At 43.3% G+C, this 17,844-nt stretch overlaps 1 protein-coding gene across 1 annotated transcript in view; it reads left to right on the forward strand.

Annotated features, from left to right (window-relative positions):
* CAP2 (cyclase associated actin cytoskeleton regulatory protein 2) overlaps positions 1 to 17,844 on the forward strand; it is a 114,662-nt gene that overhangs the window by 66,761 nt on the left and 30,057 nt on the right. Inside the window, exons 5-7 of the mRNA XM_075921220.1 lie at positions 2,853 to 2,996; positions 3,181 to 3,266; positions 5,586 to 5,691. Of these exons, the coding sequence (XP_075777335.1) occupies positions 2,853 to 2,996; positions 3,181 to 3,266; positions 5,586 to 5,691 (336 nt within the window). The remainder of the gene's footprint in view (positions 1 to 2,852; positions 2,997 to 3,180; positions 3,267 to 5,585; positions 5,692 to 17,844) is intronic.

Raw genomic sequence — 17,844 nt, forward strand, 5'->3', positions numbered from 1 at the left:
TCAGTTATACTGGAGGAAAGAGCTTGGGCCCTAAGGAATGGTGCTCTTTCAAGTGGGTCATGTGTGTGTGTGTTATGGGTTAGGTGACTGCACTTTTAAAATAAACTGAGCCACTTTGGTGTCAACATATTTTAGGGTTGCAAGATTGTGCTATAGACAAGAATACTATTGTTTTTAAGATGATGACGGATTCTCACTCTGTAGCAACATGCATATATTACTGAGTGGGGTAGACTTTCCAGCAACTTGGGGTGTGTCTACACAGCACAGTTATTTCAAAATAACTAATGTTATTTTGAAATAACAATGCAAGTGTCTACACAGCAATTCTGTTATTTCTAATGAATTCAAAATAATGGACAGCTTATTCTGACTTCTGTAAACCTCATTCAGTTAGGAAAAACAGCTATTCCGAAATAGTTATTTCAAAATAGCTGTAGTGTGGACATTCCACTGCTGCCATTTTGAAATAGCTCCTCTCCAGGGCCATTCAAACTAATTACTCCCCAGAGCCTCCTGGGGGCTCTAAATCGAGATATTACGTCCACACTAGGGAAGCCTGTCTTGGACTAATTTTGAGGCTTTCCTGTAGTGTAGATGTGCTATTTTGGAGTATTTCTTCCGGAACAGCTTATTCCAAAATAATCGTGCAGTGTAGATGTACTCTGGTGTTCTGAAAGAGTTTATCTGCTACAATGGACGAATGTGATTAATATTCACATTGAATAAAATAATAGCTTAGGTGGTGACCCTGCTCGTCCAGCTTTTCTCTTCATTCCAAACCCTGTTCATTGCACTGAGTACTCATTTTATTGGACTGTTTGTTCCTGCTAAACAGAGAGCAAATTCTATTTAATCTAGCAATACATCAAAACAAATATTTTGGACTTCTCAGAACCAAAATCAGACACAAACTATGTTTTGATTCTTAAAAATGAAACATTCCAAGCGTCCTAACGACATTTCTGGAATATCATATGAAAAACTGTAACTGCCACGGTAACTTCAAGATATATTGTTATTTTAGTGGGGATGGGGGCTCCTGCGATCCAAGATTCTCTTAATGCCAGCTGCCAAGAGAGTTATGGAAATATCCTGATTTTGGTACACCAGAGAATGTCATGTGAGCTCTCCAAATTAAAGCCAGTGTCACACTGGTCATTACGGTCATTCTACAATGTGTGAAGAAGTTATGCATATATATTGAAAAATGTGTTTTACGTCTGTATCAAGATATTTGTCACCAGCAAAAGTGAAAAACAGGTTTTCCTCCAAAAGGGTGATAAGAAATGTGTCTCTTTCTGTCAGGATGTAAATTAAACAATGCAGATTAATGCAATAGATACCTATTTACATATGAAGTCAAATATTAATGAGGAGGTGAGAAGCAAACAGGGAAGGGGTACACAGGAAAAAAAAACAGTCTATGGGAGGTTGTCCTGTCAGTAAAGACTATGAACTTTGGGGTATATCTAGAGGACAAAGAAAATTCACCTTCATCTTGTACATGGGAAGTGAATGGGCAGCATGTTTATATTCAGGAAGATAGATCTCAGCCAGTCTTGGTTGAAAATGCTGAAAAGGACTTTGGTTAAAATAAACTTCTTTAGGCAGGAGGTTAATCTGTTGCTAGAAAGTGTGTTATGATTTTGTTTCATATATAACCATTTGTTCCTAATATCTTTACTTGCTGTCTCCTGAATATCTACTAATTGATAATAAACTTATTCTTCTTTTCACTATAAATATATGTCAGCGGTATGGTCTTAAGCAAAGGGCTGGTGCTGAGCTGAATCTTACAAAGTGGTGTGTGCCTAATATGTATGTATGTTTTCTGCATATGTTTTCTGAATGCAAGTGTTGTCTGAGGGTACATCTACACTGCAATGCTATTTCAGAATACCGGAGTATCCCAAAATAGCTATCCCATGTCTTCCGACGTCCCTGTAAACCTCATTCTACAAGGAGTAAGGGATATTTCTGAGTAGTGCTTTATTTTGAAATTTGATGCTGTGTAGGCCACGTATTTGCAATTTGCGTAGCTCAAATTGCATATCTTATTTCAAGTTATGGTTCAGTGTAGATGCACCTTATGTGTATAACTATTCCTTTGAACAATATCCTGGTATTTCTCCAAGGTACATCTACACTACAGAGAAGTTTGAGGCTGCCACTGTCGATCTTCCAGTGTTCTAATTAGCGGGTCTAGTGAAGACAGCTAATTCGAACTGAGAGGGGCACTCGGGTCAATGCCAGTAGCCCTGCTTCCACTAGGAGTAAGGGAAGTCGAAGAGAGAGTGTTCTCCCTTCAACTTCCTGCAGTGTGGACAGTGCCAAAAGTCAAGTTAAGGTACTTCAGCTATGCAATTAGGGTACGTCTACACTACATGGCTCCGTCGACGGAGCCATGTAGATTTGTTTATTGGGCAAAGGGAAATGAAGCGGCGATTTAAATAATCGCCGCTTCATTTAAATTTACATGGCTGCCGCGCTGAGCCGACAAACAGCTGATCAGCTGTTTGTCGGCTCGGCGCGCTAGTCTGGACGCTCCCCTGCCGACATCAAAGGCCTTTTTTGGCAGCCCCAGTAAACCTCATCCCACGAGGAATAACGGGTGGATGTTTAATGAGTGGAATAACGGGTGGATGTTTAACGGGTGGATGTTTAATGAGTGGATGTTTTGCTGTTGTAACTGGAGCAAGACAAATGAAGTTGCATGGTGAGCTTACAAGTAATATAAGATATTGACCTTTATTCTCTCCTTAAATTGATGGCACTACACAGAAGGAGGTACTGAGCCTGGAGTGTTTCCTGTCCGCCAGTGGTCACAATAATTTTGTGTTTTATTGCAGAGTGAAATGGCCATGCTGCTCAAACCAATAGCTGACAAAATCCAGGAAATCCAGACCTTCAGAGAGAGAAACAGAGGAAGTAAAATGTTCAACCACCTATCAGCTGTCAGTGAAAGCATTCCTGCGCTTGGGTGGATAACAGTGGTAAGTTACACACAGAGTAGGGCATTTTTAAACACACTTGGTAAAATCAGAACAGTCCCAACTATTATTCCCATCAGCTTATTGCTACACTCAGTCAAGCATACGGGTGGAGGGCTTTGACTAATGTTTTACATCTTCTTTTATTTTTTCTTGCTATACTTGGGTGATGGTGCTGTTCTCTTAGTCTCCTAAACCAGGCCCTTATGTCAAGGAGATGAACGATGCTGCTACCTTTTATACTAACAGGGTGTTAAAGGACTACAAAAACAGGTATGTTGTCTGGTGTTAATGTCCACACTTTCTCTATTGATAGCTTGGAACTAGCTTTGCTGAGGTGCTAGAGAGTGTTGTCTTATTTGCAAACACATCACAAAAAGTGTGTTGAAAATGAAAAAGCATTCAACACACGAGCGTATACATACTGCCAACCACAGCACTACATTGTCTGACTGATCTACTGCTGTAGAGATGGAACTCCCTGACTACCCATATTGCTTTTCTGCTTGAAAATTTGCACATTAGCTCTATCATCTGGGGTCCAGCTCCGGGGAGTTGAGTCTTTACTGCCCTTTGATGCTGTGGTTCCAAAGGGGCTTTCTTTGCACCAATGCCTGGGGAATCTTAAGGGTGTTTGCACAGGGAGGCATATGATTATGGCAGCACAGTGCAGTGCTGCTACTGTTCTGTGGCCAGAGGATGACTCCTTTTCTGAGCCTTTTAGTGAGCCCTTGCACTAATTCCATTCACTGCGAATTAGGCTGATCCAAACCCCATTTTGTTCTTTTCCAGAACATATCTAAGCCCTTAGAACAGGTCTGGATCTGTGCATTTTCATCCACACAGATAAGGAGAGGGAAAGCGGCTCGCAAGTAATTTAGTTTTTTGCCCAAGTAAAATTTAATCTACAGATCTGAATTCTTGAGAAAGTTCTTTTAATTATAGTTATGAATTGCCTGCTAGTGCCCAAAATTATTTACTCAGGATAATTCTTTGCTCCATTTTAGAATATACTTTCTGAAGTGGCATAAGCAACATTGGGAAAAGGGTGTCTTTTTAAAAGGAATAAACAATGTGCATGATTTTTAGGAGTAAAGAGAGGGTGATGTTTGTTTAGTATTTCACACTAAAATGTCTTTGAGCATTGGCGCTGAAAAAGTGATATTTAAAAACACCCCGCAAGACACAGGATTTAAGTGTTGAGATTTTCCTCTGAGACTTCATTTTCTTTAAGATCTCATCCCATTGTTCACAAAATCAGTGGAATTCTTTCCATTGACTGCAATGGGCTGTAGATCATGCTTTGAGTGATCATTGTAATCATCTTTATCTGGATTTTGCCATCCTACAAACATTTAATCCCATGCATATTCTTACTTCCCCTCATTGTCCCACTGCTATCAATAGTAGCCATCCAGGTGATTGGGAATTTGGAAAATTAGGCCACTCACTTAGGTGCCTAAATAATAATTTGAGAATTGAACTTATTTTCAGAACTCTTGGTCTAACAGAAATTATATGACATGACACCATATTATCTAGCCTAAAGATATACATAAGTTTTGCTTTCTGACCAGCCTTCATTTATTGTAAGCCCTCCTTTTCATTTGAGATTAATATTTTGGTTGCATTAAAGAGTTTATAAGTGTTGAATAGAAAATGTTCCAAGAGGAAAGAGTAGCAGAACACACACACTCGTGTGAGAGGTGTAAAGGAAAGCGACAGGCAAGCCTGCCAACAGGAGTAGTGGGGTGAGGGGAGGAAGCAGCTGCCCCAGGGCCCAGAAGCAGTGTTGGTGGCCAGAGGCCTGGGCCCTTTAAATTGCGGCCGGAGTCCCACATGGTGAACTCCCAGGTGGCGCTGAGGGGTGCCTGGCAGAGGCTAGCCACAGCCCTCCTCATTCCACCCTGGGGGCTAGGAAGTCTGTCAGCCTCACTGGAGACAAGCTACCTTTGAACTCAGAAGCCACGACATTGTACAGAATAGGCTGTTCTTTAATTTTTTTAAATCAAAACTCTGAAGGGAACCAGGTTTGAATTCCTGGCACAGGGCCCCATCTAGTTCACTCTGAGCCCGGGCAGGAAGCATTCTGTTTTAGAACCCTCTTATTCCCTTATCTTTTCACTACCTGTATCTCGTGGTATGTCTACACAGCAGCATTATTTCAGAGTAACTGACATTATTTCGAAATAACATAATTGCACATCTACACAGCCAGCTGTAATTTCAAATTAATTTTGAGCTGGAGGACTTCTTACTCCAACTCCTGTAACCCTCAGAGTAAGGGAAGTTGAGGGAAGAGTGTTCTTCCTTCGACTTCCTGCTGTGTAGACCATGCCAAAAGCCGAATTAAGCAATTGACGTAGCTGAAGTTAAGTATCTTAATTTGACTTTTGCCCTGCAGTGTAGATGTGCCCTCAGAGCTCACAAGTCTGCTGTGCCTCATTGTTGGCTGTGCTGCTTGCCTGTCGGCAGTTTCTTATTTGTCTGTAGTCAATGACAAATGAGTGTATCTAGTCCACACTAAATATAGGGTAACAAGTTTCTATATTTAAACACAATAAATCATACAGAAATATTTTTTTCTTATAGTGACTTACGTCATGTTGATTGGGTGAAATCATATTTGAACATCTGGACTGAGCTTCAAGCTTACATCAAAGAGCATCATACCACAGGCCTCACCTGGAGTAAAACTGTGAGTGCACCTTCCTTTTCCACTGCCTGAATAGTGAAACAACTTTAACTGGTTGTGCTTTTACAAGATACTGGCATTACTGCAGCGAGGTCAAACACCGTCTCTGGGAGAAAATAAGATTAACAAAAAAAAGAGATTTCTGTATTAAAAATCTTGAAAGTATTTTAAGAAGAGGGAAATGACAAAGGCGACACAGCAAGAAGATTAAAACAAAAGCTGACAGTGCAAAGCAGTGAATATTGTAGTAAGATAGCTTTTTAGGATATGTCTATACTAGTGACCTTACAGCAGCATGGCTGTGCCACTGCACTATGAGTTCTCCTGTGTAGCTGCTCTATGCCAGTGGGAAAGAGCTCACCAGCTGGCATAATTAAGTCACCCCCAACGAATGCTTCCCACTGACATAGCACTTACGTCAGTGAAACTTATGTCAGTCAAGGAAGTGTTTTTTTCACACCTGACTAACAAAAATTTGGCTGACAAAAGTGCCAGTGTCTATACATACTGCACGTCTATACTTACTGCAAAAGCGACGCTCCAGAGGTCAATCTTCTAGCATTGGATTTAGCAGGTCTAGTATAGATCCATAAATATAATGCTGGAGACTGCTCAAGCCGGCGTGCAGCACTCCGCCTTTTGTGAGGAGTGAGGGAAGCTGATGGGAGCATTTGCTCCCATAAGCCTCCCATAGTTTGGAGGCCATCATGCCTCGGGTTAAGGTAAGCCAACTCCAGCTACGCATTTTGCAAAGCTGGAGTTGCGTACCTTAAGCCGACCTTCCAGGTCTAGTATAGACCTGGCCCTACTGGCCTCGTGTGAAAGATCTTAAGAGGGTTGGGTGCACTGATAAAATAAAATGGAGAGCTGAGTGCATGGAAGTGGACATGATAATAAAATAGTCATCAGATATGAACTAGGGTCATTGCACACTGGCTGCAGGGCTTTTCTTTCTTTAATCTGCATTTATGGGTATTACCATCATTGCCCTCATCTTCCCTTTCACTTTGCCAGAGCATGAGCATCACGACTGATGGGATCCTGGGAGGTGAAGCCTCCCCCAAAATTGTACATCTTACAGACATCAGAGGGAAAAGAGTGGTGGCAAGCCTTTGGGCTTATTATAGCCCTAACTCTCGGCAGCCATGTAAATCAGTGCTGGAAAGTAGGGAAATTATATTCTCCAGGTTGGTGCACCATTGCCGGGGGGAGGGGATATTGAACAGAACAAAGATTAAGATGGGAGTGAAAAGGAAAGATTGAAAGGTGGAAGAATTACATGGAAAGGCAGAGAAGAGGGAGGTTTCATGATAGAGAAAAGAAATACAAGGGACACACACCACATTATTATAGTATAGATAATTTTATTTCTCTATGTTATGCAAATACAAATAATTATTGAGCTCCATGCTGTGTGTATAAATTGTGTGTATATTTATACAACATAAGTACATTTTCATTGTGTTTCATCTATTGTGTAACTATGTGGGAGGATCATCTGGCAATCTGTTGTGTACTCCTCTTTTAGATAGGGTTAAACTTTAAGAGTAAAGAATTTTCTCTGTTTGACATAGAATCTTGCATTTATGTTGACGGGATCAAAATCCTTGCATATAAGATTCTTGGGATTCTAAAGAATGTTCTCACATACATATAATATAGTTACAGGAATTGCTGATGTGAGTTGAAATCTCTTACACCCTAAAATTTCATTATCGTTTTTTTGGTTTTGGAGGGTTTTTTAAAAGCATACACATACAATATTGTTTCTCGTTTCTTTTGTGTAAGCAAATAAACATGTAGTTTTAACATTTGTAATTAAGTGGGATAGGACAAATCACCAGTATGTTACAGTTTCAAGCCAAAACAGTTTTCCAGTCCAAAGACACGGAGGGATTAATAGTGTTTTATAAATGAGGTTAGCGTTAATTTCAACTATAAAGAGCAGGTTACCCCCTAGTCAGTATATATGCCACATATGTGGGTGATAAATTGCATCTATCTCAAAACTTTGATGCCTGTGTTCTAATTTGTAAGCCACCTTTTTCTGGGACCTATTCTAATACTGAAGATCCATAATTGCCAAATCACTACTGCCTATTAGTAGGGTTCAGGATAAAGGCCCTGATGCAACTCATTGCAGTTTGGGAGTCTTTCCACTGACTTTAATGTGAGTTACTTTGGCCATGAGAAAGAAACATGCATTAACATGACAAGGAACACACTTGACATGTCTCTTAGACACATACATTCACTACTGTACATATGCTTTGCACTAAAATGGTTTGAAATGTATTTATAGTCAGTGAAAACAACTATGCCTAGCATATCACGTTACTTGTGCCCAGGGATAGCCTTTGCTCAGATTTCCACTGGACTTCAACTTTGCACTCTTCCCTGTGCCCCATGCAAGAATTTGAAGAAGCATAGCAAGTGAAAGTTCAAACAAAGGAGCAACTAGCATTTTCTGAAATGCGTGTACAAAGTAAAAATATTAAACCTTTTTGAGATGTCTGAGAAATTTGCTGTTTTTATGGGTTCCTTTTCTTAGCAAAGGTTTAAAATATTAAGCTTCTTTTTTTCTCGGTGTTTAGTATAAAATTACACCTTTGCTGCATCCTATTCTATTTTAATCTAGTCAGTGGGTATGAGAAGAATTACCCATTTTGAAATGATTATAAGACAGTGCTGAGGAACTCCATTACCCTGTTAACAGAATGAGTCTTAGAATAAGGACCAATTTTATATCTGCTAATATATAAAAGAAATACCTTTATTGTACACAATGGAACTTTACAGGTATGGAACTAATAAGACAAAGCTATCTCATTGACATTTTGCCAAATAGGATTCATTTTTAGCTTTGTAGGCACATACAATCTTCCCCGGAATAGTAGCTGCTGCAGGGTATATTTGACTGGTTTTAAGACAGCACCTCAGTCTCCCACCCAGAGTCTTTCTGTTTCCTTTGGTTTATTTGTAAGTCAGATTGAGACTCAGTATTTGTTCATATCAAATATAATTTCTCCACAGACAGTACTCAGTCCTTCACAGTTGGCTAAAGACAATTTACTGCATCTATAGTATTGTTAGTTTCACTCTGTTGAAGTATATCCTCATATCTAAAGTGGGATATCTGAAAGTGTAAGGTTCAGTGAAATATCCGATGATCTGAGACTCAAATGTCATATTCTAAAATGTATTTTCTTATTGATGTGATTATGTAATTCTTTTGGCATACCATCAAATGACCCTTATAAAGTCAGAAGTTTATAAATTAGCATTTGTATTCTCTATTTTTTCTGCTAGACACCTGCAACAAATTCATGAGTTATTAAACATGATTTTTTTCATACTTTTTAACGTCAGGATTAAACAGTCACCTATCAGTATTTTTGCATAATAATCAGTAAACCCTTGAGTATATACTCAGGCTTTCAAAAGTGATAAATGTATATGTTTTGGCCAGGCATAAAGTGACTGAATCATAAAGATACAGCCTTGAAAATGGAACATTTGACCAATTTAGCACATGTTGAACTCCCAGTGAAATCAGTGGAACTATTCACAAGGCCTGATCCTAAGAACCAGACCCACAGTGCAAGAAATCAGGCACATGCCCAGGTTTTTGCCGGATCAGCGTTTTAGATAAGTACTGTGGGACTATTCCAAACAAAATTGTTAATCCTGGCAAGGATTAGCACCCTGTTATGTCCATAAAAGGAAAACTGGTAGATTGACTAGGCATTGCGAAAGAGGAATGTTTATAGAAAGAAAAATGTTGGTACAGATTCACTATTGTATGTACAAGAAACTTTTGACCAACTTCAGTGCGTATTTATAAGAATATGTTTTATTAATAATTTGCCATTAGTGTATATCCCAACGTGCATACAGATGGCAGAACTGAGCTTCCTATATTTGCAGATTTTTTAACATATAATAAATAGAGTGAGTGCATTTCTGGGTGCTTCGCTCAGGAAAAAACTGTTCACACGATTGGCTCCTATTGGAAGAACCTGAGGGAGTAGATCAGGGTGGGCAATAATTTTTACAGGAGGGCCATTTCATGAATTTTGGTACATGGTCATGGGTTGGGTCCACGCATGGAAGGGGTGGGGCCGGGTGCAAAAGGGGTGGGGCTAGGGACTTGCCTCCACCAGAAGGCTCCTGGCTCCGTGGCTACCCCGTTGCCTGGCAACCACCTGAGGTTGCTACGGTTATTTAAAGGACTCATGCCCCTGCTGGGGTAGCACCACGACCCTGCACCGTGAGCCATTGAAATAAGATCCTGCTGCTTGAGCCACTGCCTTGAAGTTCGGTGGCACGGTCAGCAGGATATAGCTAGAAAGTGGCCATAGGCAGTCCAGAAGCCAGATCAAAGTGTTAGGTGGGCTAGATCCAGCCCCCCAGCCACACCTTGCCCAGCCCTGGAGTAGATCCTAGGACTACAGGGGCAAGAGGGGAAGGGGAGCTCCACGCTGCTGATGCTGCCACATTGCATTGAACGCTTAGGCTGGATTTCCACTGGAGGACATAGAAGATAGATATTGGAGGAAGTGCCTCCCAGCAGAGTGTCAGTAGCTGTTCTTCATAGTCCACTGATTGGCTCGTGCTGGTATATATTATCAGTGCTTCTTGGAAAATCGTTAGCTAATTATTACTTTTTTCCAAGCAGTTTGCAAATACCTTGGGAAAATGTACATAATCAAGAACATAGGATTACCAAATGAAATCAGATCATTAGGGCATTTAGAACTGTATATCTGTCTCTGGCATTGGCCTGTACTGGATGCTTTAAGAGGAAGATTCAAGATAGGTCTTAACAGAGTACAGTATAGAGGCTCTGGTATAGGGCACACAAGGGTAAATGCACACATACATAATCAACCCTCATAAAATAACCACAGGGACTCTACCAGCTTGTATTATTGTGTTTACAGTGATAAAAATCGATCTGTACAGACTTTGAAAGATTTTGACAATGTGCCCTGTTCTGTCATTCTTACTCACTTTGGTCTGGATTCTGCCACCCTGTTGAGTAACACCTTATTCCTCAAGCAGTCCTACTGAAATATGTCTAGCTATTTGAGGAGTAAGGTACTTCCCAATGTGCATACGGGTGGCAGAACTGAGCTGTCTGTATTTGCAGATTTTTTAACATATAATAAAAAGAGTTAGTACGTTTCTGGGCACTTTGCTCAGGGAAAACTATTCATAATACTGGCTCCCATTGGAAGAGCCAGAGGGAATAGGTCCTAGGACTACGGGTGGGGGGCTCTAGGCTGCTGAAGCTGCCACATTGCCTTGGACACTTTTAGGCTGTTTTCACTAGAGGACCTTGTGGCGATAGACATTGGAGGAAGTGCCTCCCAGCAGAGCATCAGTAGCTATCCACATAGCCCACTGATTGTCTCATGCTGGTATATAAACCAGGAAGCCATCATGGGGAACTGTCACAGCAGTGACAGAGACGTCTTGCTTGCTTCTGTTCCAGACATTGCCTTGCTGTGGACTTAGGCGCTGGCTTTTGACCCTGGTTTGTCCCCAACTCTGCTGTTTGTGTGCTGTCTGTAACCTGATCCCTGATTCCCTGGTATCCCAACCCAGATTGACTCTGGCTATGTACGTGACCTGCGCTAGGGCCTGGGATCTACATGACCCAGTCACCATCCTGCAGGCAAAAAACCTCACACCACAGACCCAAGTGATGCAGCTCTCCGCCAAAGCCTAGCTAGCACACTCACTGGGAGAAGCAGCTACATTAAGTGCCCTAAAGACAATTCATCACCTGAACCAACACCACTGTCCAAAGAGTTGGACAGGGATTGTTGGAAATTCCAGGGGTTCCTGAACCAAGGCAGGCTGCTCTTCTTGCCACACCCCCAACATACCCCACAGATCAGACAAAGATGGAGCTAGTAGTCATCCTGAGTGCTGGTGGATCATTCAGTTGGGCTTTCCTCCTGTGGAGCAGAACAGAGCCGTGATCATTGACTGGGACTGCTTCTTGCAAGCCTTTTCAATCATCTTTGATATCCCATGTTGCAGCTGCTTTGCAGAGGCTGCCTCTAAAAGTTTTTCCAAGAGAAAGGGACAGCCAGCTCTCACGTTGGTCATTTCCAGCGGCGTTCAGCGGATGCCCAATGGAACGATGCAGCCCCATTATATCAAATCCAGTGGCACTCAGTGAGTATGTAAAAGATGAACTAGCCTGCCCAACCCTCCTCCAGGCCTTTGTTGACCTTGCATCCACTCTCAGCTACATGAATAAGAGGAGGGAATGAGGAGTGGCCAGATGCCTCCATGTCTTCCCTTTACACCAAAGCCTGTAGGACCCAGTTCTGAACCCATATAGGTCACCAAGACCTGACATTAGAGGCAAAACAACACTGATGGCAGTTGACTTCTGTTTGTATTGTATGGTGCCAGGATAGACCCTTGCCTCCTCTCCAAGGGTATGTCTACACTACAAAGTTAATTCGAACTAACAGCCGTTAGTTCGAATTAACTTTCATAGGCGCTACACATACAAACCGCTTGTTCAAACTTAATTCGAACTAGCAGAGCACTTAATTCGAACTAGGTAAACCTCATTCTACGAGGACTAACGCCTAGTTTGAATTAAGTAGTTCGAATTAAGGGCTGTGTAGCCACTTAATTTGAACTAGTGGGAGGCTAGCCCTTCCTAGCTTGCCCTCGTAGCCACTCTGGGCGAAACCAGGGAAACTCTTCTGCCCCCCTCCCGGCCCCGGAGCCCTTAAAGGGGCACGGTCTGGCTACGGTGCTTGTGCCAGGTGCAAGCCTGCCAGCACCTAGCCAGCAGACCCTGCACCTGGCACGGCACAAGCCAGCCACCCGCTGCCACCCAGCCCTCCGCCTCTTCCCGGGACCAGGCAGATGGCTCTCAGGAGCCTGCCTGGGGCCGCCAGAGGTGGGCGCCCGCCTAGTCTAGTGCAGAGATCGTGGACCTCATCCAGGTTTGGGGGGAGGCCACCAACGTCCACGATCTCCGCACTAGGCACAGGAATGCGGCTGTCTAGGGCAGGATAGCTGCCAGCCTGGCCACCAAAGGCCACATGCAAACCCAGGAGCAGGTTTTCATGAAAATGAAGGTGGTCCAGTGAGACCCCCGACCCTGAGCTTAGAGCATAAGAACATAAGAACAGCCATACTGGGTCAGACCAAAGGTCCATCTAGCCCAGTAGCCTGTCTGCCGACAGTGGCCAACACCAGCTACCCCGGAGGGGATGGACCGAAGACAATGACCAAGCCATTTGTCTTGTGCCATCCATCTCCAGCCTTCCACAAACAGAGGCCAGGGACACCATTCCTACCCCCTGGCTAATAGCACTCCATGGACCTAACCTCCATGACTTTATCTAGCTTCTCTTTAAACTCTGTTCTAGTTCTAGCCTTCACAGCCTCCTGTGGCAAGGAGTTCCACAGGTTGACTATTTGCTTTGTGAAGAACTTTTTTTTATTAGTTTGAAGCCTGCTACCCATTAATTTCATTTGGTGTCCTTATAATTACGGGAACTAATGAAGAACTTTTCTTTATGCACCCTCTCCATACCACTCATGATTTTATAGCCCTCTATCATATCCCGCCTCAGTCTCCTCTTTTCTAAGCTGAAAAGTCCCAGTTTCTTTAGCTTCTCTTCATATGGGACCTGTTCCAAACCCCTAATCATTTTAGTTGCCCTTTTCTGAACCTTTTCCAAGGCCAAAACATCTTTTTTGAGGTGAGGAGACCACATCTGTACACAGTACTGAAGATATGGCGTACCATAGTTTTATACTTCCCCTCCTCCTTCTTCCTGGCTTCCCCCTTCCAGCTCCCTCCTCCCAGGTTTCCCCCTCCCCTCTCCCACCTTCTTTTCCCAGTCTCCCCAGAGGTTAATCCCCCCCACCCCACCGCCAGTTTTGTTAAATAAAGAGAGTTTCTATTTTTGAACACACATGTCCTTTATTATTTAAATCAGGAAGGGGGGCTAAGGAGGGGTAAGTGGAAGGAGGTGAGGGAGGAATGGGGCACAAGCCCCCAGTGGGGAGGACTGGGGTGGCTCTGCGGGCTCCTCGGGGTGGAAACTCTCCTGCAGGGCCTCCTGGATCCTGACAGCCCCCCCGATTGACACCCCCCGGATGGCAGCCTGCAGCAAGTGCAGCCGGGCTGATGGCCGAGTACTGTGATGTGCTGAGTGCGGGCACTCAGGGCACTCCAAGTCAGGACTGCTTTGCTGTCCCTCATCAAGGTAGACAAGCAAGCAGGGAACCCTGAGAACTGTCTGTCCGGGGTGGGGGTCGGGTCCCTTTAAGCACAGCCCTCGGCTAGCCTGAGGCAGCAGCTCCACATTCTAAGTCCTAACCTGATGCCCTGCCGGCACTGCTTCCGGCCAGCCTTAACTTCGGTTCGGGGTCCACTCAATGTGGACATGCTAGTTCGAATTAGCAAAACGCTAATTCGAGTTAGTTTTTAGGTCTAGATGCACTAGTTCGAATTAAGTTAGTTCGAATTAGTGCTGTAGTGTAGACATACCCCAACTCAGAAGTGCTCAGGCAATGAACCGTTTCACCACCAGTAGGGAAGTACAGCTTGGGCACCTCCACACCTCAAGCTCTGGAATCACTCCCGACATGCAAGTAAAGGCCAATTCAGAACTGGGCTGGAGGGGACTAGAACCTGACCATGAGAATTCTGGTGTCCTAACAGTTCGACATTGTCATTGGAAGCTTAGGCCAGGTTTCTGCTGGAGGACCCTGTGAAGTGAGGCACTGCAGGAAGTACTGCCCAACAGGGCCTAAGTGGCAGCCCCTCACAGCCCACTGTCTGGCTCATGCTAGTATATAAACCAGAAACTTGTCATCGGGAGTTGTCTGAGCAATGACAAACTGCCTTCTTGCTCCCACTCCACACCTTGCCTTGCCGTGAACCCTAGATAGACTCTGGCTTCTGACTCTGATTTTCCCAACTCTGCTATTTACCTGCTGTCTGTAACCTGATGCCTGACTTTGACTCCCTGGTATCCTTACCCAGTTCAACCCTGGCTCATCTCGTGATAGCAACTTGGTAACTGACCAGTGCAAACCATCTGGCCACTATTCAGCTCTTTATTCTTTTACTGGACCTAGGGTGCTGCGCCCCCTGCTCACTATGCTTGCCAACCCCACTGCACTCGTCACAGGGCGTAGGCAACCCTGGCTCTCCCTCTGGCCACTGGGGAGTGCCAGGCTGTGGCTGCTGCGCCAGCCCGGGCCCCTTCTCCCTCCTCCATCTCCCTTTCCCCACTCCGCCAGCCTGGGCCCCTTCTCCCTCCTCCATCTCTCTTTCCCCACTCCGCCCGCCCGGGCCCCTTCTCCCTCCTCCATCTCTCTTTCCCCACTCCGCCAGCCTGGGCCCCTTCTCTCTCCTCCCCCCCTCCACCAGTATGGGCCCCTCCTCCCTCCATCAGCCCTGTACTTTCTTTCCCTCCCCTCTTCCCACCACCACGCTGGTCCCGCCACTGGATCAATGGAGTAGCTGTTTTTAAAACACTGGCAGCCAGCTGTGGAGGTTCAGGGGGCCAAAGTATACCCCAGTCCCAGCCCCAATATGGGCCTCACTGCTGCCCACCCACTCGCCACATGGTTCTGTCCCCTCCCTGCCCATTCCCCACAAGCCCAGCAGCAGCTTATCTTCAAGGTTCAAGGAAGGAGAGCGCTGCTGTTGAGGAGTCAAAGAGCCAAATTTAGATCTCTCTCAAGTCATAAGTTACTGAACCCATTATAGGGTTAGCAGCAGGGAGGAGAGAGAGAGGAAGCTGGTTGGCTGAGCTGGGAGGGACTGCAGGATGCAGAGTGATGTGATGACGTCACTCTGTCATGCAGGAAAAACTTTTTTTATAGGTATAATAAGATAAAATATAGAATTATATTTTCATCCTGCTATACAAACATAAATTTCAGGGACATTAACCGGATTGTATTTGTGGAACTAATCCAAAATAATTCAATCTGCAATCATTTCCCTAAAACAAAGTTTTTGGAGTTAATTGCATTGATTGGAATGTCTGAAATTTCAGAAATCACCTGAAAAGTGGAGTTCATAGAATCATAATCATAGAACACTAGAACTAGAAGGGACCTCGAGAGGTCATTGAGTCCAGTCCCCTGCCCTCAAGGCAGGATCCAGTACTGTCTAGACCATCCCTGATAGATGTCTATCCAACCTGTCTTAAATATCTCCAGAGATGGAGATTCCACAACCTCCCCAGGCAATGTATTCCGATGCTTAACCACCCTCATAGATAGGAGTTTTTCCTAATGTCCAACCTAAACCTCCTTTGCTGCAGTTTAAGCCCATCACTTCTTGTCCTATCCTCAGAGGCCAAGGAGAACAATTTTTCTCCCTCTTCCTTGTGACGCCCTTTTAGATACCTGAAAACTGCTATCATGTCCCCTCTCAGTCTACTTCTTTCCAAACTAAACAAGCCCAGTTCTTTCAGTCTTCCTTCATAGGTCATATTCTCTATACCTTTAATCATTCTTGTTGCTCTTCTCTGTACTTTCTCCAATTTCTCCACATTTTTTTCGAAATGTGGTGCCCAGAACTCGACATAGTACTCAAATTGAAGCCTAATCAGTGCAGAGTAGAGTGGAAGAATGACTTCTCGTGTCTTGCTCACAACACACCTATTAATACATCCCAAAATCATGTTTGTTTTTTTGCAACCACATTACACTGTTGGCTTATATTTAACTTGTGGTCCACTAAGATCCCTATATCCCTTTCTGCAGTACTCCTTCTTAGACAGTGGCTTCCCATTCTGTATGTGTGAAACTGATTGTTCCTTCCTAAGTGGAACACTTTGCATTTGTCCTTATTAAACTTCATCCTCTTTACCTTCTCCAGTTTGTCCAGATCATTTTGAATTATGACCCTATCCTCCAAAGCAGTTGCAACCCCTCCCAGTTTGGTATTATCTCCAAACGTAATAAGTGTACGCTCTATTCCAATATCTAAATTGTTGATGAAGATATTGAACAGAATGGGTTCCAAAACAGACCCCTGCAGAACCCCACTTGTTATGCCTTTCCAGCAGGATTATGAACCGTTAATAATTACTCTCTGAGAACAATTATCCAGCCATTTATGCACCTACCTTACAGTAGCCCCATCTAAGTTATATTTATTTATAAGACAATCATGTGAGACCGTATCAAATGCCTTACTAAAGTCTAGGTATACCACATCTACCGTTTCTCCCTTATCCACCAGACTTGTTATCCTATCAAAGAAAGCTATGAGATTAGTTTGACATGATATCTGTTTCTAACCTTGGTTCAGATACACATTTCCTATGTGACCTTAGGTAAGTCATTAAGTGGTATGTCTCAATTTACCCATCTGTATAGCGGGGATAATTATATTTAGTTACCTAACAGAGATCTGTATCCTTTATAATGTCTCTGCTTATCTGAGGAAATAGATTTTGCCCATGAAAGCTCATGAATCTATCTATCTATCTATCTATCTATCTATCTATCTATCTATCTATCTATCTATCTATCTATCGTTAATCTCCTCTAAGGTCATGTGCACATTAGGAAATTATCTTGAAATAACTTAAATAACTATTTCAAAATAGCATGTCCACACTATAGGCAAGCCTCAAAATTAATCCAAGACAGGCTCCCTTAAAGTGGACGTGCTACCTTGACCAGGAAGCACTGGGGAGTAATTACTTTGAATGACTCTGGGGAGTAGTTATTTCAAAATAGCAACAGTGGAGCATCCACACTACCACTATTTCAACACAACTATTTCGAAATAAGCAGTATTCCTCATGGACAGCAGGAATTATTATTTTGAAATAACCAGCCCCTTAGTTCAAAATAACAGGTTTGGTAGTCTGGATGCTTCACTTGTTATTTCTAAATAAGAAGAGTTATTAGAAAATAACTCTCTAGTGTAGACCAGGGCTAAGATGCTACAGGGCTACTCATTGTTTTTAAAGTTACAGACTAACACAGCTACCCCTCTGAGACATTTAAAATGGCTTGGACATTCTCAGATATCAGAAGATACTGTAGAAGTGCAAAGCTATTAATTACTACAAGGAGCTGTTGGAAATGATCAATATAATATTTCCCCCGCACAACAACTGTTCTGTTTTG

The sequence above is a fragment of the Pelodiscus sinensis genome, chromosome 2 (genome assembly GCF_049634645.1).
Source record: "Pelodiscus sinensis isolate JC-2024 chromosome 2, ASM4963464v1, whole genome shotgun sequence".
Lineage (NCBI taxonomy): Eukaryota > Metazoa > Chordata > Testudines > Trionychidae > Pelodiscus > Pelodiscus sinensis.